This window comes from Corythoichthys intestinalis, chromosome 22 (genome assembly GCF_030265065.1).
Source record: "Corythoichthys intestinalis isolate RoL2023-P3 chromosome 22, ASM3026506v1, whole genome shotgun sequence".
Classification (NCBI taxonomy): Eukaryota; Metazoa; Chordata; class Actinopteri; order Syngnathiformes; family Syngnathidae; genus Corythoichthys; species Corythoichthys intestinalis.
In genome coordinates, this window is record NC_080416.1 from 28,460,441 (window position 1) to 28,484,044 (window position 23,604).

Genomic DNA, 23,604 nt, shown 5'->3' on the forward strand with positions numbered 1-23,604 from the left:
CTATAGTCCAGTATGGTTTATTTGTTAATTTATTTGGCTTAATAGGCAACACTTTATTTGACAGCGACGTCATAAGACTGTCATAAGACAGTCATAATTATGACACTATCATGGGCATTAATAAATACTAGGGCTGTCAAAATTATCGTGTTAATGGGCGTTAATTAATTTCTAAAATTAATCATGTTAAAATATTTGACGCAATTAACGCAGATGCCCCGTTCAGACAGATTTAAATGACAGTACAGTGAAACGCTCACTTGTTGTGTTTTATGGAGTTTTGCCGCCCTCTGCTGGCGCTTGGGTGCGACTGATTTTATAGGTTTCAGCACCCATGAGCATTGTGTAAGTAATTATTGACATCAACAATGGCGGGCTACTAGTTTATTTTTTGATTGAAATTTTTACAAATTTTATTAAAACGAAAACATTAAGAGGGGTTTTAATATAAAATTTCTATAACTTGTACTAACATTTTTCTTTTAAGAACTACAAGTCTTTCTATCCATGGATCACTTTAACAGAATGTTAATAATGTTAATGCCATCTTGTTGATTTATTGTCATAATAAATAAATACAGTCCTTATGTACCGTATGTTGAATGTATATATCCATCTTGTGTCTTATCTTTCCATTCCAACAATAATTTACAGAAAAATATGGCATATTTTATAGATGGTTTGAATTGCGATTAATTGCGATTAATTACGATTAATTAATATTTCAGCTGTAATTAACTCGATTAAAAATTTTAATCGTTTGACAGCCCTAATAAATACTTATGTCAAATGAGACAAGTGTCATCCGGCAAATTATGTCACTAACTCCGTTTATGTCCAGCTTGGATCTTTACATCAATTCAAAAGTGAGATAATTTGCCGGACGACACAAAATGTCATCTGTCATAAGCATTCATTAATGCTCATGGCAGTGTCATTTCATAATTATGATGGTCTTATTACAGTCTTGTAGCGTGCTATTGTCAAATAAAGTGTTCCCAAATACCGTAACTAGCAATTAATGAAACAACTGGAACGATAACTAAAAAAATAATTAGCACAGAACAAGAATTTTGATATTTAAATCTGCAGCGCCACAATGAATGCTAGAAGGCATGTTGGACGCAAACATTGTTGACAGCAGGTGGCAGCAGAGGGTGACTGTCTCCCCCAAGGGAGCATTGATGGCCAAATGAAGCTTTTTGAAGCAATGAAGCTTTGGAGCCGATTGGTTCAAGGCTTCATGGTGGTTCATTTGGTCTTATGACAGTCTTATGATGCCGCTGTCAAATAAAGTGTTACCAGTTAATATCTTTTGGTGTAAATATCCCATAATACAGTGAGGATAGCTGCGATTTATGGTCCAGTGCAGCTTAATTATAAACAAATGCTGTTTCAGTGTCAAATTTGGTGGGTGGCGGCTTATAGTCAGATGCGCCTTATAATGCAAAAATTACGATATGTCAACATTTTGTAAAAATCTGTCCAGGCATTTCGCCGTCCATAAAACATGAACGCACACACAAACTCTCCTTTATAGAGATTTTAAAATATTCAGTCAAAATGAATCCCTTAGTAATATTCCGGAAAATTGTTCACTTTCTTTTAAATCCAGCATCTTGTTGTGTAGTCCTCAAAGCCATAATTTATCATTACAGCACATTTAAATTTGTACATGAAATTAAGGTTTGAAAGCCAACTGCGACATTGCAATCGCTAGAGACGCATCTTTTGCCCAAAAGATAGCGCTGTCGCCTCCACAACCAACGATTTTCTATGCAAAATTTTGGAGTTTGGAATTAGTTTTCCGCATTTAATGGAGGCCTACAGATATCAAACCCATTAAAGAACACGACCAGACACACAAACTACAACTGTGTAAAATTTAGTCAAATGCATGCTAGGAGGCATGTTGGACGACTACAGTGTTGAAAGCAGGTGGCAGCAGAGGTTGACTGTCTCCCCCAAAGGAGCAGTGATGGCCAAATGAAGCAATGAAATTTTGCTGCCAATTGGTTCAAAGCTTCATGGTGGTTCATTTGTTCTTATGACAGTCTTATGATGCCGCTGTCAAATAAAGTGTTATCGGTTAGCTGCGGCTTATGGTCCAATGCGGCTTATTTATGAACAAATGCCATTTTCGTATCAAATTTGGTGGGTTGTGGCTTATACTCCGAAAATTACGGTCAACTTTAATTATGTCCATTTCTCGATGTGGGGTTTGGTTGACTACAGTGATTCAGAGCTCATCAGAATGATTTAAAATAGAGACAAACGAAGGCCCCGCACATGCTTTTGAATGTCAAATGTAAACAATGTTGACTGCTGCTATGGTGGATGATATAATTCAATGCATACATATAGTGGAAGAAGACATATGACTCTAAATGCTTTCAGCTGGGATTTACGTCCTCTATAGCGGTCTCCAGATGTTTAAAACCGCAACCCGCTACTGTCTTCGAGTCTGCTTTATCTTAGTTCTTGTCTGCCCTGGGGTGCTACCGTAAGCATGTTATGATTTTGAAAAGCACGGCTCCCTCCATTAACCTCATTGCGGGTTAACGGCCTAATTTGTGTCTCTGATTACCATCGCTGTTGTCTGGACTCGTTTGTGCGACCTGATAATAGAATTTTCCAGCGCTATAATTGATGGGCTTGTTGCTTTCAATCCAGCTAAATAAGAATCAGGTGAATTGTCACCACAGTCATTTTGTGTTATTAAGATTTATATCTCTATGTATGGAAATAGCTTGATGAGCTGATTGTCAGGAAGAACATTTTTATTAATTCGGTTATTGTTTTGCTACGTTTATGTGCTGTAGGTTTATGCATGTTGGAATACTGGGAATTTTGTTCCATTTACTTTTATTCATAATCTACACTGCTGGCCAAAAGTTTTGGCACCGCTTCAATTCTGTTTGATAATGCTCAATTTCTCCCATGATTGCAATTACAAATGTTTTGGTAGTAATACCTTCATTAATTTTGCTTGCAATGAAAAAACACAAAAGAGAATGGAAAAAAACAATGAAATTATTATCATTTTACAGAAAACTCCAAAAATGGGCCAGACAAAAGTATTGGCACCCTTTGAAAAATCAAGTGATGCTTCTCTAATTTGTGTAATAAGCAGCACTTGTAACTTACCTGTGGCACATCACAGGTGGTGGCAATAACTAAATCACACTTGCAGCCACTTAATATGGATTAAAGTTGACTCAACCTCTGTCCTGTGTCCTTGTGTGTACCGCACTGAGCATGGAGAAAAGAAAGAAGACCGAAGAACTGTCTGAGGACTTAAGAAGCAAAATTGTGAGGAACCATGGGCAATCTCAAGGCTACAAGTCCATCTCCAAAGACCTGAATATTCCTGTGCCTACCGTACGCAGTGTCATCAATAAGTGTAAAGCCCATAGCACTGTGGCTAACCTCCTTAGATGTGGACAGAAAAGTAAAATTGACGAGAGATTTCAACGAAACATTGTTGGTGGATAAAGAACCTCGACTAACATCCAAACAAGTTCAAGCTGTCCTGCAGTCCGAGGGTACAACAGTGTCAACCCGTACTATCCTTCGGCGTCTGAATGAAAAGGGATTCTGTGGTAGAATACCCAGGAAGACCCCACTTCTGACCCAGAAACATAAAAAAGCCAGACAGGGGTTTGCCAAAACTTACCTGAGAAAGCCAAAAATGTTTTGGAAGAATGTTCTCTGGTCAGTAAAACTTTTTGGGAAAATGCATCAACATAGTTTACTGGGGGGGAAAAACAAGGCCTTCAAAGAAAAGAACACTTTCCCTACAGTCAAACATGGCAGAGGTTCCCTGATGTTTTGGGGTTGCTTTGCTGCCTCTGGCACTGGATTGCTTGACTGTGTGCATGGCATTATGAAGTCTGAAGACTACCAACAAATTTCTCAGCATAATGTAGGGCCCAGTGTGAGAAAGCTGGGTCTCCCTCAGAGGTAATGGGTCTTCCAGCAGGACAATGACCCAAAACACACTTCGAAAACACTAGAAAATGGTTTGAGAAAAAGCACTGGAGACTTCGAAAGTGCCCAGCAATGAGTCCAGACCTGAATCCCGTAGGACACCTGTGGAGAGATCTGAAAATGGCAGTTTGGAGAAGGCTTTGAGCGCCTTGAAAGGTGGAAAAGCGCTATATAAGTATAACACCATTTACCCTTCAAATCTCAGAGACGTGGAGCAGTTGGCCAAAGAAGAATGGTCTAAAATTCCAGCAGAGCATTGTAAGGAACTCATTGATGGATACCGGAAGCAGTTGTTCGCAGTTATATTGTCTAAAGGTTGTGCTAAGAAGTATTAGGCTGAGGGTGCAAGTACAATAAGAAAGCCTGCAAACAGTTTGCTGAAGACATGTCAACAAAGCACATGGATTATTGGAACCATGTCCTATGGTCTGATGAGACGGGCGGGCTTTCTTGTTTACCGTCTTCAGAAGAGGCTTACTCCTGGGGTGACAGCCATGCACACCAATTTGATGTAGAGTGCGGTGTATGGTCTGAGCACTAGCAGGCTGACCCCCCCCCCCCCCCACACCTCTTCAATCTCTGCAGCAAGGCTGACAGCACTCCTGTAACGAGTCACATAACATTTTGGAGGGAAAATGGCAAGCAGTACTCAATTTGGACATTTAGGGATGTACGTAGTTTCTAAGGGGTGTACTCACTTTTGTTGCCAGGGGTTTAGATATTAATGGCTATATTTTGAGGGGAAAATAACTGTATTATATAAGCTGCACACAGACTACTTTTCATTGTGTCAAAGTGTCATTTTGTCAGTGTTGTCCAATGAAAAGATATACAGTGCCTTGCAAAAGTATTCGGCCCCCTTGAACCTTGCAACCTTTCGCCACATTTCAGGCTTCAAACATAAAGATATAACATTTTATTTTTTTGTCAAGAATCAACAACAAGTGGGACACAATCGTGAAGTGGAACAAAATTTATTGGATAATTTAAACTTTTTTAACAAATAAAAAACTGAAAAGTGGGGCGTACAATATTATTCGGCCCCCTTGCGTTAATACTTTGTAGCGCCACCTTTTGCTCCAATTGCAGCTGCAAGTCGCTTGGGGTATGTTTCTATCAGTTTTGCACATCGAGAGACTGACATTCTTGCCCATTCTTCCTTGCAAAACAGCTCGAGCTCAGTGAGGTTAGATGGAGAGTGTTTGTGAACAGCAGTCTTCAGCTCTTTCCACAGATTCTCGATTGGATTCAGGTCTGGACTTTGACTTGGCCATTCTAACACCTGAATACTTTTATTTTTGAACCATTCCATTGTAGATTTGGCTTTATGTTTTGGATCATTGTCCTGTTGGAAGATAAATCTCTGTCCCAGTCTCAGGTCTTGTGCAGATACCAACAGGTTTTCTTCCAAAATGTTCCTGTATTTGGCTGCATCCATCTTCCCGTCAATTTTAACCATCTTCCCTGTCCCTGCTGAAGAAAAGCAGGCCCAAACCATGATGCTGCCACCACCATGTTTGACAGTGGGGATGGTGTGTTCAGGGTGATAAGCTGTGTTGCTTTTACGCCAAACATATCGTTTTGCATTGTGGCCAAAAAGTTCAATTTTGGTTTCATCTGACCAGAGCACCTTCTTCTACATGTTTGGTGTGTCTCCCAGGTGGCTTGTGGCAAACTTTAAACGAGACTTTTTTTTGGATATCTTTGAGAAATGGCTTTCTTCTTGCCACTCTTCCATAAAGCCAGATTTGTGCAGTGTACGACTGATTGTTGTCCTATGGACAGACTCTCCCACCTCAGCTGTAGATCTCTGCAGTTCATCCAGAGTGATCATGGGCCTCTTGGCTGCATCTCTGATCAGTTTTCTCCTTGTTTGAGAAGAAAGTTTGGAAGGACGGCCAGGTCTTGGTAGATTTGCAGTGGTCTGATGCTCCTTCCATTTCAATATGAAGGCTTGCACAGTGCTCCTTGAGATGTTTGAAGCTTGGGAAATCTTTTTGTATCCAAATCCGGCTTTAAACTTCTCCACAACAGTATCTCGGACCTGCCTGGTGTGTTCCTTGGTTTTCATAATGCTCTCTGCACTTTAAACAGAACCCTGAGACTATCACAGAGCAGGTGCATTTATACGGAGACTTGATTACACACAGGTGGATTCTATTTATCATCATCGGTCATTTAGGACAACATTGGATCATTCAGAGATCCTCACTGAACTTCTGGAGTGAGTTTGCTGCACTGAAAGTAAAGGGGCCGAATAATATTGCACGCCCCACTTTTCAGTTTTTTATTTGTTATAAAAGTTTAAATTATCCAATAAATGTTGTTCCACTTCACGACTGTGTCCCACTTGTTGTTGATTCTTGACAAAAAAATTAAATTTCATATCCTTATGTTTGAAGCCTGAAATGTGGCGAAAGGTTGCAAGATTCAAGGGAGCCGAATACTTTTGCAAGGCACTGTACTTAAATATCTGCAGAAATGCGAGGGGTGTGCTCAAGTTTTGTGATACACTGTATATATATAATATAAAGATGAAAAGAACAATGTAAGCTGATTAATTTAGAATTTTGTAAAATAAGTCCAAACTAATACAATATGTAAAATATTAAGAATAGTATTTAAACACTATAAAATTGAGAAATATTGCCTGATTTTTTGCTAAATATTAAAAAAACAAAAACAAACCAAAAAAAACATTTTATTATAGTGTAATTTTGAACATATTTTCAAAGCACTGAAACAACAGAACTAGGTCAAACAACTGTTGTTTTTTTTTGCATTAATATTTTCTAATATTCCACAAATTATAATCATAAAAATTCCTGCCACAATTTGTTGTTATTCTAAACCAATTTCCCTAGTAATATATATTAGCAAACATATTTCAACTTTATGATAAAAACGCCAATGAATTATTTTAGTTTTGCATTTTGTAAATATTTTCATTTGCCAATTTGACCCACATCTTCCTTGCTTGATCATACTCAGTTTTTTCCTGACTCCCCCTACTGCACTGAAACTCTTTTGCAGACTAGTTAATTATAGCTTCCTTCTTTAAATATAAATAGGATTTTAAAATGTTGAGTCCAATGTGCAGACAAAAGACAACAACCAATCTTGGGGATGGTAAATGTTGTGGCGCAGAGAGGCTCATGTTTTCCAACCGGTGCCTCTAGCAGGGAGGGTGAAGAAGCTGGTGCAACATGTGGCAGGCAGCGGCCCCCCTTCATGAGTCTCTCGGGCCGGCCTGCCCGCTTTGGCTTCTGTTCGCTGGCTTTTTTGTCTTTTGCGCCGTGCGATCGCGACCAGACGTGACAAACGAGCCTTAAAATGGAGCCGACGCGTAACAGAGACTTCATGGAGCTTTTGATTCAGAACGGTCAAGGTAGGCGGCGACAGTTCAGTCTTTTTGCCAAAAGGTGTCAGCATGTAAATGCTTTTTAGGAGAGTGGAGACACTCTGGAGAATTTCTTTGACATGGACTAAGCTATCAGTTTTTCAGAGCAAATTCAAGACTGTCTGACTGAAGAATATACTTTAGAATGATTAAAATCTTTTAAATTCTTTTAGGGAAAAGATGTAATATCACACTGGCCATAGGTGGTGGTAGTGAGTCATTTGGACAGTGTCTCTCTTCTTCTTTTGTTTTCTGAAATATAGACAAGGGGTGTCAACACTCAACAGTGGTGGAATGTACTTACCGTGATTTTCAGACTATAAGCCGCTACTTTTTTCCTTCATTTTGAATCCTGCGGCTTATTTGTTAATTTATTTGGGTTAATAGGCAACACATGTCTCCTAGCATGCATTGCAGCACTACAGATGCAAATCTAAATTCATGTTCTGTGCTAATTATTTATCAGTTACTGTTCCAGTTGTTTCATTAATTGCCTGTTATGGTATTTGGTAACACTTTGACAGCGGCGTCTTAAGACCGTCATAATTATGACATGACACTATCACGGGCATTACTGAATGCTTATGACAGATGTCATGAAGTGCAAGCAGTGAAATAATGTAACCACATTTTATCAAAAATGAAAACAAAACAAAATATACACATCTCCAATATACTACACAATGCTAATGAATATAAAACAAAGAAAGAATATAACTTACAAGCGATGCTTTTATAAGGCACAAACATTGTGGTGAGATGGCAAGAACTGCTACGGTACATTGGCTGCAGGCGTCAGCTCGTCCATTTAGCTCTTTCTGTTCACAATGAGCTCGCGTCACGATATGATTATGACAGCAGAAAGTGCTGGAACTCATCAAAACCCATTACACCAAAGCGCCAGCAGAGGGCGCCAAAACACCAGAACCACAGGCAGGCAGTAAGTGGACATGACAGCACTACCAAAATCTGATAATGAAAATCTGATGTCAATATTACTCGATGTCATTTTAAAATGCATTTACCTGCCTATATTACCGACTGCCCGATGTTATCGGACAACTACGTACATTTGATCAAATATGAGAGTTTTGTTTAGCTCTTCTATGGTGTTTTGCTTTGTTAGCTTTAATATGATCAGGCTTCACCAAGGCAAGGCTATGTTGTTGTTTTATAAAAACATAAGTCTCTTTGTCTTATGTTTGAAAGTAAGCTCGCTACTGCTTTGGTGTCATGTGGATATACAGTGGCATGAAAAAGTATCAGAACCTTTTGGAATTTCTCACATTTCTGCATAAAATCACCATCAAGGGTGATCTGTTCTTCGTCAAAATCACACAGATGAAAATTCAGTGTCTGCTTTAACTAAAACCTTTCATATTTTATTGAGGATAGTATGAAAACAATGACAGAAGGGGGAAAAATAAGTAAGTGAACCCTCTGCCTAAGGAGACTTGAAGAGTAATTGAAGCCAATTTTTACCAAACGTTTTAAGTCAGGTGTGTGACCAATCACTTATGAGTGGTTTAAATCTGCCCTGTCCACTATAAAACACACACCTGGTAAGAAATATCTTGATGAGAAGCATTCTCTGATGTGCGTCATGGCTCGGTCAAAAGAGCTGTCTGAAGACCTGCGATCAAGGATTGTTGATTTGTATAAAGCTGAGAAAGGATACAAAACCATCTCCAAAACTCTGGATGTTCATCAATCGACAATCAGAGAAGTTGTCTACAAATGGAGAGAATTTGGCACTGTTGCTTCTCTCCCAAGGAGTGGCCGTCCACCAAAGATGACCCCAAGAGTTCAGCGCAGAGTACTCAGAGAGGTAAAAAAAAAGAACCCTAGAGTGTCTGCTAAAGACTTAAAGAAGTCACTGACACAGTGATCAACTATGGCCAAGAATGGTGTTCGTGGGAGGACTCCACGGAGGAAGCCAATAATGTCTAAATAAACATTGTTGCCCGTTTAATGTTCGCAAAAAGGCACTTGGACACTCCACAGAAGTTTTGGTAAAATATTTTGTGGACTGATGATACCAAAGTTGATTTGTTTGGGAGTAACACACAACGTCATGTGTGGAGGAAAAATGGAACAGCTCACCAACATCAACACCTCATCCCCACCGTGAAGCATGGTGGAAGGAGCATCATGATTTGGGGCTGTTTTGCTACCTCAGGGCCTGGACAACTTGCAATCATTAAAGGAAGAATGAATTCAAAAGTTTGTTAGGCTGTTTTGCTGGGAAACCTGAGGTCATCTGTCAGACAGTTGAAGCTAAAAAGAGGATGGATGCTGCAACAAGACAATGATCCAAAACAAAGGGGTGGCCACAAAATATTAAATGTGATGGTTCACTTAGTTATTTTTCCCCCTTCTGTCACTGTTTGCATGCTATCCTCATTAAAATATGAAAACCTATAACTGTTTGGGTGGTTTTAGTTAAAGCAGACACTGTTTTTTTATCTGTGTGATTTTGACAAATATCAGATCACATTTAATAGTGATTTTATGCAGAAATGTGAGAAATTCCAAAAGGTTCAGATGCTTTTTTATACCACTATGCCGTTATGCATACGTTTTTTTTGTTTTTGTTTTTTTACCTAAAATTGATTCCTTTTAGTTTAATACTGTGGCCCACTAGCATAGCTGTCATGGCCATTGTACTTTTTTAAGCTGGTAACTGGTTTAGAAAGAACTTCTGGTGAGTCCCCTAGAGTTATCAACTGCTAAATTTGTGTGTTTTGTTACCGTTATGGTGGCAAAAGTGTTGAACGATGATTTTTGTGCAACTACTTTAAACATACGTTACACCACATCCTGCTTAATCAATGGCTGCACCCATAGCGAAGCATTACTTGGCAGAAATTGCTGTAATGTGTTTGAAGAAAAATGAGGAGCATCATGTGGAGAAGGCGCAGCTTTTTTTTTACGACCTCCACAGAGGCCTCTTTGTTAAACTACTTTTCCGTCCTTTGTCCATTTTTTTTCTTTTTTTCCTGCTACACATGGAAGCCATCCAGGGAAAACCAGCACGCATGAGATGCTCTTTCCACTAAGCTCACAGCGTTTGCAGCCGTCTGCTTTTCGCTCCCCAGGCTGACGAGCTTCTGCTCTTTTTTTCTTTTTTTTTTCGACCCGTTATTTTCCCTAGCACGCCCCCCTTCCTCTCTCACTCCCTCCATCCGCCTCCGCCTCCCATTGGGTTCTGATTAGAAGACACAATGTGGAGAGGTCAGGTCTGAAGGAGGAGGATTTTGTCTAAAAGTGGTGAGCACGCAAGAAGGCAGGATGGACTTGTGCTGCTGCGTTTGTCCTCGATCTCCTCGTGGTATGTTTTGAATAGTTGTTTTTTTTTTTTTGCCTTTCTTAGTTTTTAATTAAATCTACTTTTGTGTATAGACATCCTCTGTATGTGGAGTTTATGTTCACTCATTGGGTGACAAATGAAGTGTCACTTGAGTTAATGAGCAGTTTAGGATGCTGAACGTCTGTATATTACACGTGTGGGAGCGGTCGCCAACTCCTCCCTTTCGGAGCGACGAGGGGGAGGGAATTCCACACATCTGTTCTGCTCAAGTTGGCGAATGTCTTTGGAGAGCTGGTGATAACTATTGCTCCGTCAAGGCTGTTTTGCATTGTTGTTTGGCAAAATCTGGCTGTTTCAAACTGTTTGAAATTCATCCTCAATTGCCACTAAGCAGATATTTGATCTGGTCTACTGGTCTACTGTCTAGTCACAAATGGGATTCATCTTGCATTCACACTGTAGGAGTTTCAATAAAGGAATGCATTTTTTTAATAATGCAAAAAAAAAAAAAATCCTTTTTTGTTTTTTTTTTTTAGAGGGAGCAGGGTGCTTTTTTATTTTTATTTTTTAAATAAAACAAAATGTATATACAAAGACAAAATTACCAAATGTTGGGAGTTTAATTTTCATTAACTAAAATTGCTTTTAAATTTTGGAGAGAATCTTAAAATTTGAGATTTTTTTAACATCTCAAACTTTTGTTTAAATCCATATAAATAAATAAATAAACGTATCTATGTGTGTTTATACAGTATATATTAAAGATGTCGGGTCCGATCACGTCATTTTCAAAGTATTTGAATCGGCAAAAACATATTGGACATGCTTTTTTTTTATGTATATATATTTTTTAATTAAATCGTTTTCTAATTGTATTTAATGTTACAGACAAAATGTTTTAGATTCATCCAGAGTCTTTAGTTTTGGCTTAAAGTAGGTTTATCAAATTTATCGCGTTAACGGCGGTAATTAATTTTAAAAAAATTAATCACGTTAAAGTATTTAATGTAATTAACGCATGCGCTGCACGACCCTCTCACGCATTGTCGCGTTCAATCTATAATGGCGCCATTTTACCTATATATAGAGCTAAAAGGCAGCGTAGAATGAGTAGAGTGAATTTTGACAGCCTTTAGAGCCTTTTTTTAATTGGCTAAAGCCTTACAATCCCTCTCTCAACAATTAGAATTATCGTGGGAAGCAATGTGGGGAAGAAAGGTAATAGTTGATCTTTTTCTTAACACCCTATGTTATTTCCCAACACAGAGAAGATATATCAATTAGTGGCACTACACACAGTCAATGGTTGCACTTCCCATCATGCATTTGGGCAGAACAGTTAAATGGCTACAGTATCATTTAGTGAAAGCTCAACAAATACACTAGATGGCAATATTTAGTCACGATATACAAAGTCACATTTATCCTTTAAGAATTACTAGTCTTTCAATCCGTGGATCCCTCTCACAGAAAGAATGTTAATAATGTAAATGCCATCTTGAGGATTTATTGTCATGATAAACAAAGAAAGTACTTATGTACTGTATGTTGAATGTATATATTCGTCCGAGTTTTATTCATTTTTTTCTTAATGCATTGCCAAAATGTATATGATTAGGGAAAATTATCGGGAATGATTGGAATTGAATCGGGAGCAAAAAAAAAGCAATCGGATCGGGAAATATCGGGATCGGCAGATACTTAAAACGATCGGGATCGGATCGGGAGCAAAAAACATGATCGGAACAACCCTAATGTGTATATATATATATATATATATACAGTGCCTTGCAAAAGTATTCGGCCCCCTTGAATCTTGCAACCTCTCGCCACATTTCAGGCTTCAAACATAAAGATATTAAATTTAATTTTTTTGGCAAGAATCAACAACAAGTGGGACACAATCGTGAAGTGGAACAACATTTGTTGGATAATTTAAACTTTTTTAACAAATAAAAAACTGAAAAGTGGGGCGTGCAATATTATTCGGCCCCTTTACTTTCAGTGCAGCAAACTCACTCCAGAAGTTCAGTGAGGATCTCTGAATGATCCAATGTTGTCCTAAATGACCGATGATGATAAATAGAATCCACCTGTGTGTAATCAAGTCTCCGTATAAATGCACCTGCTCTGTGATAGTCTCAGGGTTCTGTTTAAAGTGCAGAGAGCATTATGAAAACCAAGGAACACACCAGGCAGGTCTGAGATACTGTTGTGGAGAAGTTTAAAGCCGGATTTGGATACAAAAAGATTTCCCAAGCTTTAAACATCTCAAGGAGCACTGTGCAAGCCATCATATTGAAATGGAAGGAGCATCAGACCACTGCAAATCTACCAAGACCCGGCCGTCTTTCCAAACTTTCTTCTCAAACAAGGAGAAAATTGATCAGAAATGCAGCCAAGAGGCCCATGATCACTCTGGATGAACTGCAGAAATCTACAGCTGAGGTGGGAGAGTCTGTCCATCGGACAACAATCAGTCGTACACTGCACAAATCTGGCCTTTATGGAAGAGTGGCAAGAAGAAAGCCATTTCTCAAAGATATCTCGTTTAAAGTTTGCCACAAGCCACCTGGGAGACACACCAAACATGGGGAAGAAGGTGCTCTGGTCAGATGAAACCAAAATTGAACTTTATGGCCACAATGCAAAACGATATGTTTGGCGTAAAAGCAACACAGCTCATCACCCTGAACACACCATCCCCACTGTCAAACATGGTGGTGGCAGCATCATGGTTTGGGCCTGCTTTTCTTCAGCAGGGACAGGGAAGATGGTTAAAATTGACGGGAAGATGGATGCAGCCAAATACAGGAAGATTCTGGAAGAAAACCTGTTGGTATCTGCACAAGACCTGAGACTGGGACGGAGATTTATCTTCCAACAGGACAATGATCCAAAACATAAAGCCAAATCTACAATGGAATGGTTCAAAAATAAACGTATCCAGGTGTTAGAATGGCCAAGTCAAAGTCCAGACCTGAATCCAATGGAGAATCTGTGGAAAGAGCTGAAGACTGCTGTTCACAAACACTCTCCATCCAACCTCACTGAGCTCGAGCTGTTTTGCAAGGAAGAATGGGCAAGAATGTCAGTCTCTCGATGTGCAAAACTGATAGAAACATACCCCAAGCGACTTGCAGCTGTAATTGGAGCAAAAGGTGGCGCTACAAAGTATTAACGCAAGGGGGCCGAATAATATTGCACGCCCCACTTTTCAATTTTTTATTTGTTAAAAAAGTTTAAATTATCCAATAAATTTTGTTCCACTTCACGATTGTGTCCCACTTGTTGTTGATTCTTGACAAAAAATTAAAATTTTATATCTTTATGTTTGAAGCCTGAAATGTGGCGAAAGGTTGCAAGTTTCATGGGGGCCGAATACTTTTGCAAGGCACTGTATATATATATGTATGTGTGTATTTCTATATGTACAGTCAGGAGCAGAGGTATTTGCACCCCTTGTGATTTTGCAAGTTCACCTACTTAGAAAATAGGTTGAGATCTGAAATTTCAATCATAGATGCATTTCCAATCATAGAGACACAATCTTGAAAAATCCAGGAATTATGTTGTATGATTTTATAAATAATGTATTTGTAATTTACTGGGGTTCATAAGTATTTGTACTAATTATTACACTGAAAGAGTTGTCAGGTCTACGCTAAAAAAAATCCACCTTTACCCCATGGGTAACCGCCCACCCACCACCCGTTTGAGCCCATTATTGTCACCTGTGCACCCCTCAGTCAGTCTTAATCCAACTGCTACTATGAGCAAGACCAGAGAGCTTTTGATAGACACCAGAGAAAAAATTGTTGAACTCCACAAAGCTGGAAAAGGCTATGGGACACTTGGAAAGCAGCTAGGTGAGAATAATCAAAAGTTGCAGCAATTCTTAGAAAATGGAAAAGGCTAAACATGACTGATAATCTACCTCGGACTGGAACCCCATGTAAAATCTCTCCTCGTGGGGCATCACTCCATGATGAGAAAATTGAGGGCTCAGCCTAGAACTGGACGACAGGAGCTGGTCAATGACCTGAAGAGAGCTGGATGCACAGTTTCAAAGGCTACTGCGAGTAGAACACTACAGTGCAGTGGTTTCAAATCATTTGATTGCTCAGAAAATTCCCCTGTTGAAGCCAGTACATGTGACGGCCTGTCTGAAATTTGCCAGGGACCGTCTGAATGATGCAGAGGGGTCATGAGAGAAAGTCATGTGGTCAGATGAGACCAAAGTAGAACTTTTTGGTGCAAACTTTACTCGTCGTTTGTGGAGGAAAAAGAAGGATGAGTACAATCCCAAGAACACCATCCCCACTGTGAAGTATGGGGGTGGAAACCTCATGCTTTGGGGGCTGCTTTCAAGCAAAGGGGACAGGACGGCTGTACTGTATAAAGCAGGAGATGCATGGTGAAATGTCTGATCATCAGATTTTGAGCAACAACCTCCTTCCCTCAGTCAGAGACCTGAAGATGAGGCATGGCTGGATCTTCCAACATGACAATGATTCGAAGCACACAGCTAAGCTGACCAAGGAGTGGCTACGTAAAATGTATATCAAGGTTCTGGAGTGGCCTAGCCAGTCTCCAGATCTCAATCCAATAGCAAATCTTTGGTTGGAGCTGAAACTTCGTGTTTCTCAGCGACAGCCCCGAAACCTGACAGATCTAGAGAACATTTGTGTGGAGGAATGAGCCAAAATCCCTGTTTCCATATGTGAAAACCTAGTGAAGAACTACAGAAAGCATCTGACCTCTGTAATTGCAAGCAAAGGCTTCTGTACTCAATATTAGCACTGACTTTCTCAGGGGTACAAATACTTATGAACCCCAGTAAATTACAAATAGATTATTGAAAAATCATACAATGTGAGTTCCAGATTTTTTTTAAAATTTTAGATTATGTCTCTATAAGTGGAAATGCATCTATGATTGAAATTTCAAACTTCTACCTATTTTCTAAGTGGGTGCAAAATCACAAGGGGTGCAAATACTTCTGCTCCTCACAGTTTATGTACACACGTATATCATAACCACTATTCATCCAAAGCAAACAACATTTGATGAAATGGGGAGTGGAATGGTTGTTAAGAGTTTGATAAACTACCAAAATTGGTCAGTTTTTTTTTTTCTTTTTATCCATCCATGTATAAAGTACAACCTAAATAAAAAGAATATCAAGCTAAATCTGTTTAAGTTTGGCAATTTAACATAAAAGATGAAACCAACAAATGTTATTGAGCCATTACACATCAACTGACATACCTCAAGCAGTTCCTTGTTCTAACTTTGCTGATTAAATTTGAAGGTTAAAAGTCTCTTGGCTAAAACTAATATGCAGCAGTTGTTAAAGTGCAAAAAAAAATACAGGTTGTCCCAGGGTTACGAACGAGTTCTGTTCCTACGCTGGCGACGTACCCCGAATTTCCGCGTAAATCGGAATTAACCCTTTAAGTACTCCTAAAAACCCTCTAAATCTCAAAATAACTATCCAAAAACATGTATTAAACGTCATTGCACTGTCCTCGCCAAGATGTTGGAGCCAAGTGTTAGCTAGACTGCGAGCGACGCTGTAATCTTTGCCCCCTCTTTCTTTCTCACTCAGCTGCGCAACTTCTTTGTGGGAGCAAATGCGCTCTTCCTTGAGTGTGCGCAAATAATTTCTTCTTCGTGTGTTCATGCGCTCTTATTTGCATGCAGAAGTACTACCTGCTCTACGCTCTCTGCGCCAAAATAAAAGCGTGCATCACCAAACAAACGTTAGCATTAGTGCTGCAACGATTAATAGATTAACTCGAGGAGTTCAATTAGTAAAAAGATTCGAATTAAATTTTGCTGCTTCGAGTATTCGTTTAATCAAAGTGGCGTTGTAATGGTTTGTCTTGAAAGTGTTTGCCTTTAGTTTTATTGATTTGGGTGGAAACACTGCCTTATATTGGCAACAGTGAATATGACAAAACTTATTTCACATGGCTGAATCCAGCTGCTCCCTGTAAAGACCAACAGCTAAGTTTTTGTTTGAGCTAATGGTTTTTTAATGCAATCATAATTTAGTTTATAGGTATATTTAGCCGTTTTTTTTTCTAAGAATATGTGTTTGAGCTATTTGTTAAGAGCATTGCAAAAAAAAAAAAAAAAAAAAAAAAAGCATTTTTTAGCATTTATGCTAGCGGACTTTTGCTATGTAAGTTAGTTAGTTGTTCTTTTGTTGTACTTAGATCCTCATTTCTTTAATTTTTTATACCATTTGAGGTTCCCCTCAGGTATTTTAATTTTTTATGTTCCTTATCCGATAACTCAATTATTTGAACTAACTAGTTCATCAATTAATCGACTACTAAAATAATAATTATAATACACATTTCGCCAAAGGGCAGAACAGTCATGTTCATAAAAATAAGTAAAAAATAAGATACCGTGTTGTAAAATAAGGTACTGTTTTTACGTGACTTACGGCGTACTTTACGGCGTTGTAAAGTCAAAATCACGTAAATGTAAATGTATGTCAGAACCTAACTAACTGTATTATTGTCTGAAATCATTTTATTCAGAGCTTTTTACTTTTTTTTTTTTTTTTTAATGAAAGAATTGAACTGATTCCTATCAGTTGCCTGCTTATTTCTAACAACAAATAAACATAAAATCATTTAAAAATGAGGAAGTCTTGCTTGTTGTGACTGAAATGTGATTCGCATTCCATTCCGTTCACAGCAGCCATTTTGCGTGTCAATCTTTATGGCAGCACCTCTCATTACTTCAAATATATGTGATTATTTGTTGTTGGTTTTTTCGCTTTGGTCTTTTAAGCTTTGTTTTTAAGTGCAAAAATGCATCGACTGCCTCTTTAAGTGAGCCTTGATCCCTCCACTAACAACATGAACACACACAAACACTTAGCGTTGATGCCTAAGTGGTTGTACCTCAAACTATTTTGGTGCATGTCTGTCAGCCTTGTCTTGTCATTGTGACAGCGTCCTTTCAGTGTCAGGTTTCTTTTAGAGATGAAAGCGACACCTGCTCTAGGCAGAAGAACTGTGTCATCATCTTCTCCCTTCCACAATGTTTTAATGTTCCATGGATCAATACCAGCAATGCCAACGCCCTTTTTTCATCTGTAATGAATTGCTCATGACACTGCAGTGCAGACAAAAAGTCTGTTTCAGGCTGACTTTCTGCCTTCTCATGCTACTTTTTTTGCCTTTAATCCTGTATTGGTGCGAGTATTATATGCTTTGTGTAAGGGGCTGAAAAAGGTGATGGAAGCATTGTGGCTTCTGTAATTTGTCGTTTTACAAGCTGCGAAGAATTTTGGGAAAGTTTGCCGTAAAACGCTTGCGTAAGGTGGCAATTAGCCTTTATAGGGGTTTCATAATGAGTCTTAGAGAGGGATTAAAGTGTTAATAGGAGAAAAGGGCTCTGTCATGGTTGTAAAGGGATGAAAGAGTCGGTTTCAGATGATTCTGCTGTGGGAAAATGATTGCAGGAGGTTGATGGAGTTTGGAAACTTTGAGCTCTCCTGCTTATCAGGCATGTGTGTGTTTATATTCAAGTGTATGCGTTCATGTATTATTAACAGCCTGCAGTGAGTGAGTGAGTGAGTGAGTCGAGCGAGCCAACTCAGTCAACCGCGGGCGGTGGGAGTCGTGTTTATTTTGGTTACTTCTGGCCAGTTTGGGGGGCAACACTGAGTAGCAGGAGTGAGTAGGGGACATCCACAAGATGGTGGGAGTGTAAGGAGTAGAGGTCGACCGATATTGGATTTTCAAATGCCGATAGCCAAAGCCGATTTTGTAAGCCGATATTTGAGGCCGATATACTATGTTTTTAAAGGATATAGATTATGAAAGGCAATTAAAAAAAAAAAAAATTGCATATTTAGAATCAAATTTACAATGACGACCTGAGACTTATTTCGGTCTAGCGCTATCAAACCAACGAAGGCAGCACTTTTTCATGATTATACACACTCAGCAAGAACAGTACATTATTTTCAAATAATTAAACCCCCCAGGACGTCACGAAGAAATGTAAACAAATGAGAGTTGAAAAGGATGCTCGCCATGTTAAAGATAATGCTAATGCGACTGCTACGCTAATGCTACAAGTTACGTTTAGAGTGGAAGGATTACTCAGTAATAGGGATGTGCGGTATGAGATTTTGACGGTATGATAACCTTAAGAAAAAATACAGCGGTTTCAGGGTATCACACTATTGCAATTATAGCTCTAAAATGTATTTTTTTTAGATGTATGGGTTAAAAAAAAAAAAAAATTGAAGAGGATTTAAAAAAAAACATTTAACAACATATTTGCATATTGGAACATCAACATGAATATAATGTTAAAATAAATAAATAAATAATATAACAAAAAAAATAATTAACTGAAATATTTTAAATACATTGAAATAAATAGAACTTATAGACTAAACCTACAGCCACAGCTCAAGTTTCTAAACAATACAAAGAAAATGATTATTTTTCATAAAAAAGTAAAAACACTTCTAAAGTTATGATGCAGGAATGTGAGTATGTTCACCTTTTCTGGGTTAATATACCACTACTACTATTAATATTAATTAGTGTAATAATAATGGAGAGGGGGGGTGTCGCCAGAGAGAAAAAACACCACAGGCTGTATTATGAAAATGTTATTTTGAACAGATATTTACAATGGCGAAAGAATTAAGGTTAAGGAATTAATTTTTTTTTAAAGAATGGCATCAGCAAAACTTTCTCATAAAATGCATTTTGCGTGTGGATTGTTATTTGCTGTGTAGTGTAACTGCATATTCTACAACCTATAGCAAAAATATGGAATCAGCAGTATCGGACGAGCACTCACTCAGACATTTTATCATGTAGTACAAACTCAGATAAAAAGCTTGAAAAAATAATGAATTAGTCCAAAAGTGCAACTCTTTAGCTTTCAGAAACACTAAAAGAAATGAATAAAAAAACATTGTGGTGGTCAGTATATGTTACTTTTATAGAGCAAGTGCAGGGAAATATAAATTCTGAGGAAAAAAATCTGGAATCATGAGAAACAAACAAAGAAATGACAATCAAAACACATCTCTAGTATTTAGTAGCACCACCTCTGGCTTTTATGACAGCTTGCAGTTTCTGAGGCATGGACTTGATGAGTATTCTTCATCAAGTTGGTGCCAACTCTCTTTGATTGCAGTTGCCAGATCATCCTTGCAGGTCGGAGCCTTGCTTTGGGCCATTTTTTTCAATTTCAACCACGGGTTTTCAATAGGGTTGAGATCTGGGCTACTTGCAGGCCAAGGCATTGACTGGATGAGTCTTTCTCCAAGGGATGCAGCCCCATATCATCAAGGACAGAGGGAATTTTTATGTTTTCTTCAGACAGTCATCTTTGTAAATTTCACTGGAACAGCACCAAACAAAGCTTCCAGCACCATCACCTTGTCAAGAGTCGATAATCTGCATTGGACAAGGTGACCAAACAAAAGTTCCAGCATCATCACCTTATCAAGAGTCAAGAATCTGCATTGGACAAGGTGTTAAGAGTCAAGAATCTTCATTGGACCAGGTGATGATGCTGGAACCTTTGTTTGGTGCTGTTCCAGTGAGATTTACAAAGATGACTGCCTGAAGAAAACATCAAAATTCCCTCAGTCCTTGATGATATGGGGCTGCATGTCAGGCAAAGGCACTGGGGAGATGGCTGTACTTAAATCTTCAATAAATGCACAGGTTTACATTGAAATTTTAGACAGCTTTCTTATCCCTTCAGTTGAAAATATGTTTGTCATTTTCCAAGATGACAATGCATCATGCCACAGAGCTAAAACTGTTAAAGCATTCCTTGCTCAATAAAAGTAACATTCACTGACCACCACAATGTTTTTTATTCATTTCTTTTATTGTTTCTGAATGCTAAAGAGTTGCACTTTTAAACTAATTCATTATTTTTTCAAGCTTTTTATCTGAGTTTGTTCTACATGATAAAATGTCTGAGTGAGTGCTCGTCCGAGACTGGTGATTCCATACTTTTTGCTAGGGGTTGTAGTTCAGTCAAATTCAGAACTTGTGAAGTCGTTCTGGAAGTGAGTTCTGTCTCATTTCTTTTGTAGGAAAAAAAAATAGTAGTGCTCGTCTGGTATCATTCAGGAGCAGCGTGGAGACAGGAGGTAGGGCTAAGGGTGAAAATGGAAGGGAGGGAGTAAGCGAGTGAGTGAGAGGGAGGGAGGCGTGCTCCTGCTGCGACTTCTCTCTCTTTGAAAAACTATAGCGGAGGAGTTGGCTGCAGCTCGCAAACATCCCGGATGGCACCACACCCCTAAGCCACCCCCCTCCGTTGCTTCTCACCCAACCCTTTCCCTTCCCCTCTCACCTGTCACCCCCCGCCCCACTCCCGCGCCCTCCCACGTGTCGTGAAAGCCCCGCGGTCACCGCACTCTGAAGCCAGGCCCGATGCCGGCGAGCCCCCCAGGAAATTTCTTCCCATCGCTGGTGGCGACGGGCCACCTGGTCACCTTGTTACTGGTTTGGCGCTGGAGGTTGCGCAAGAAGCAAGGTAAGCGCCGCGCCGTTTCAAGGGCGACCCGTAGTGCTGTGCCGCTTTAAGATCCAAGGACGGAAACTTTTTCCCCTCGAACGATCGCACGCTCGCTCTGTCCTGCTGCTGTCCTCGCTGCTCTGTGATCCCGTCTGCCGTCACCGGCCCCCCTTCACCCCCGCTTGTCTTTCCGCAGCTCAGTTTCCTGTGGAATGACGGTGTCTGAGTTAACCTCATAAATGCTGCCTGGGAGGCGGAGTCTGGTTTTAGTTTTGAACGTGTTTCAGTTTTCCTTTCTCAGTGCCCTTGAGCATTGTCTAGGTTTGATATATTTGGGTGTGTTGACATGACAACAAACGCCTACATAGGGACAAATTACGTTCCAGAATCCTTTGTCTTGTCTTGTTTTGTGTGCAATCTGGTTGAGTTTTACTTAAAACTGATGCATAGAATAGAATAGAATAGAATAGACCGATCTTATTGTCACTGTACAGAGTACAACAAGATTTAAAGCCTTGCCATAATGTACACCACATAAAACAAAAGCAAAAGTACAATAAGACTAATAAACAAACACAAGTTACAGTGTTCTGTAGTGGTAATAAAACAGTGCGTATATGACATTTTACAGTACTCAGACGGCACGCAGGTTAGGGTGGTGGCAGATCGTCCCCCTCTCATCATCTAATGAGAACCAATCTTGCTCGGAATTCGCGTCTTTTACATTGGGATTAGAAATACATTCACACACCGAGGAGAAAAAACCTCTATTGAAGAGGGTCCTACACAAAAGGAGGCGCCACTGAGCTGTGTAGCAATGCCCTTATTCAAAACCAAAATGATACTCTTAATTGGGCCAATTCGACCAAGTGTGCCAAATTTCGTGGCTTTATAAGCTGCCTAAGTCCCTAAAGAAATCGACCTTTCCTTTTAATGGTGAACAAAAGGTCGTCACAGCAACAGACAGAGACATGTGGGCATTGGCCTTAAAATTTCCTATTACAAAAGGTCTTGTAACTACATTAACCAACCTGAAAAGAACTGGGCATGTAAACGTAAAATGAGTGACTTTGTGTTGTCACTGGTTGGCGCTGTAGGGTTGATGGTAATGACCCCTACAGAATCCATCAGGGTACAACTCTGACCAAGCACGGGAAGTTTGGTGCAGATATGTTGTCTATCTGCCAAGCTATGACTGTTCAAAATTTGTGGTGAGACAAAATGGCGACGGTCATTTTCACTTTCCTGTTTGGACCCCTCTGCTTAACGAAACCTCAATATTTTTCATCAGGCACCTGAACACATGTCTTAAGGCTCCTCTGATGCTGGTTTGAGGTCAATTGATTTTTTTCCCTTGGAGGAGGAGCCTGTCTCGTTAGAAAGGGCGTTTCCTGTTCCAAGCAAGGGTCGCCAGACCTAATGGGCAATATTTCAATGCAGTCTTGTTAAGGCTGGGATACCTCTCAGACATACCAAATATGAAAAAGACTGAACCTTGTATCAGGGAAAAATTAGTCATTTAATTAATTTGGCGTATTGCCAAAACAAATGCCGACTTTGGCACCCCGCCTAGGTCAGGTCTGTGAATGAAAACTCACCATTTTAATAACTTAACATCTCTTATGTCTTATGAACAGTCTCACCAATTTTGAGGAGGATCCAACTAACTCCTTAGGTGCCAATGTCTCAGATATGCACCCTGTAACATGATATAAATTTCACATTCATTCCAAAATACCTGGTCCTGTTATGTTGAAAAAACCTAATAGGAGAGGGCTTTTTGAAAATTTCATGGAGGCGCCACCGAGCCATTTTCTTATGTTTTTTCACAAGGTTGCAAAATTATCAAAATTTCCGACAAGCCGCATGTATGTGCAAATTTTGGTGAGTTTTTGAGCATGTTAAGGCCTCTGAATTGGCCATTTTCATTGACCGTGTAAAAAAAAAAACTCTTTACATTCCAACCCGCGTCATTCTTGGGACATCTCTACCAATGACGCAAGTAAATCCCGCGTCACATTACAGAGGAATTTCCAGGGATAGGTGTGTGAAAAGTGCTTTAGTGAGATGCATGTGACAATGTTGTGGCTTTAGCAGTGCAACGACAGTGACAATTCTGTGCAAACTTGAGTTGTTTGGCTTTTAACAGAATTCAGTAGTGTATTTTCAAACACCAACATTTTTTGAGCAAAAGGCAAACAAAACGGTGCTAGTTTATTGCCAACGTACAATTTGAAACTGCATAGACAAGCTAACGGAAATAAGCATAGATTTTACAGCAATTTAAAAACCTTAAATCATTGGGACAGCAACAGAAATTTTAACCATAATAATTCACATTTCTCAATAATAATAAATGCATATCAATTGT

General features: G+C 39.2%; 1 protein-coding gene across 7 annotated transcripts in view; it reads left to right on the top strand.

Moving 5' to 3' along the window:
- Positions 1-23,604, top strand: part of pleca (plectin a) — a 267,011-nt gene that overhangs the window by 130,851 nt on the left and 112,556 nt on the right. The window contains exon 1 of one of the 7 annotated variants that reach the window (XM_057827675.1): positions 7,292-7,378. The exons of 4 other annotated variants lie outside the window; for them this stretch is intronic. In XM_057827675.1, the coding sequence (XP_057683658.1) occupies positions 7,324-7,378 (55 nt within the window). In that variant the 5' untranslated portion in view covers positions 7,292-7,323. Of the gene's footprint in view, positions 1-7,291; positions 7,379-10,591; positions 10,722-21,002; positions 21,252-23,604 lie in introns of those variants that run through there. 2 more of the 7 variants (XM_057827677.1, XM_057827673.1) reach the window with 2 other exon arrangements.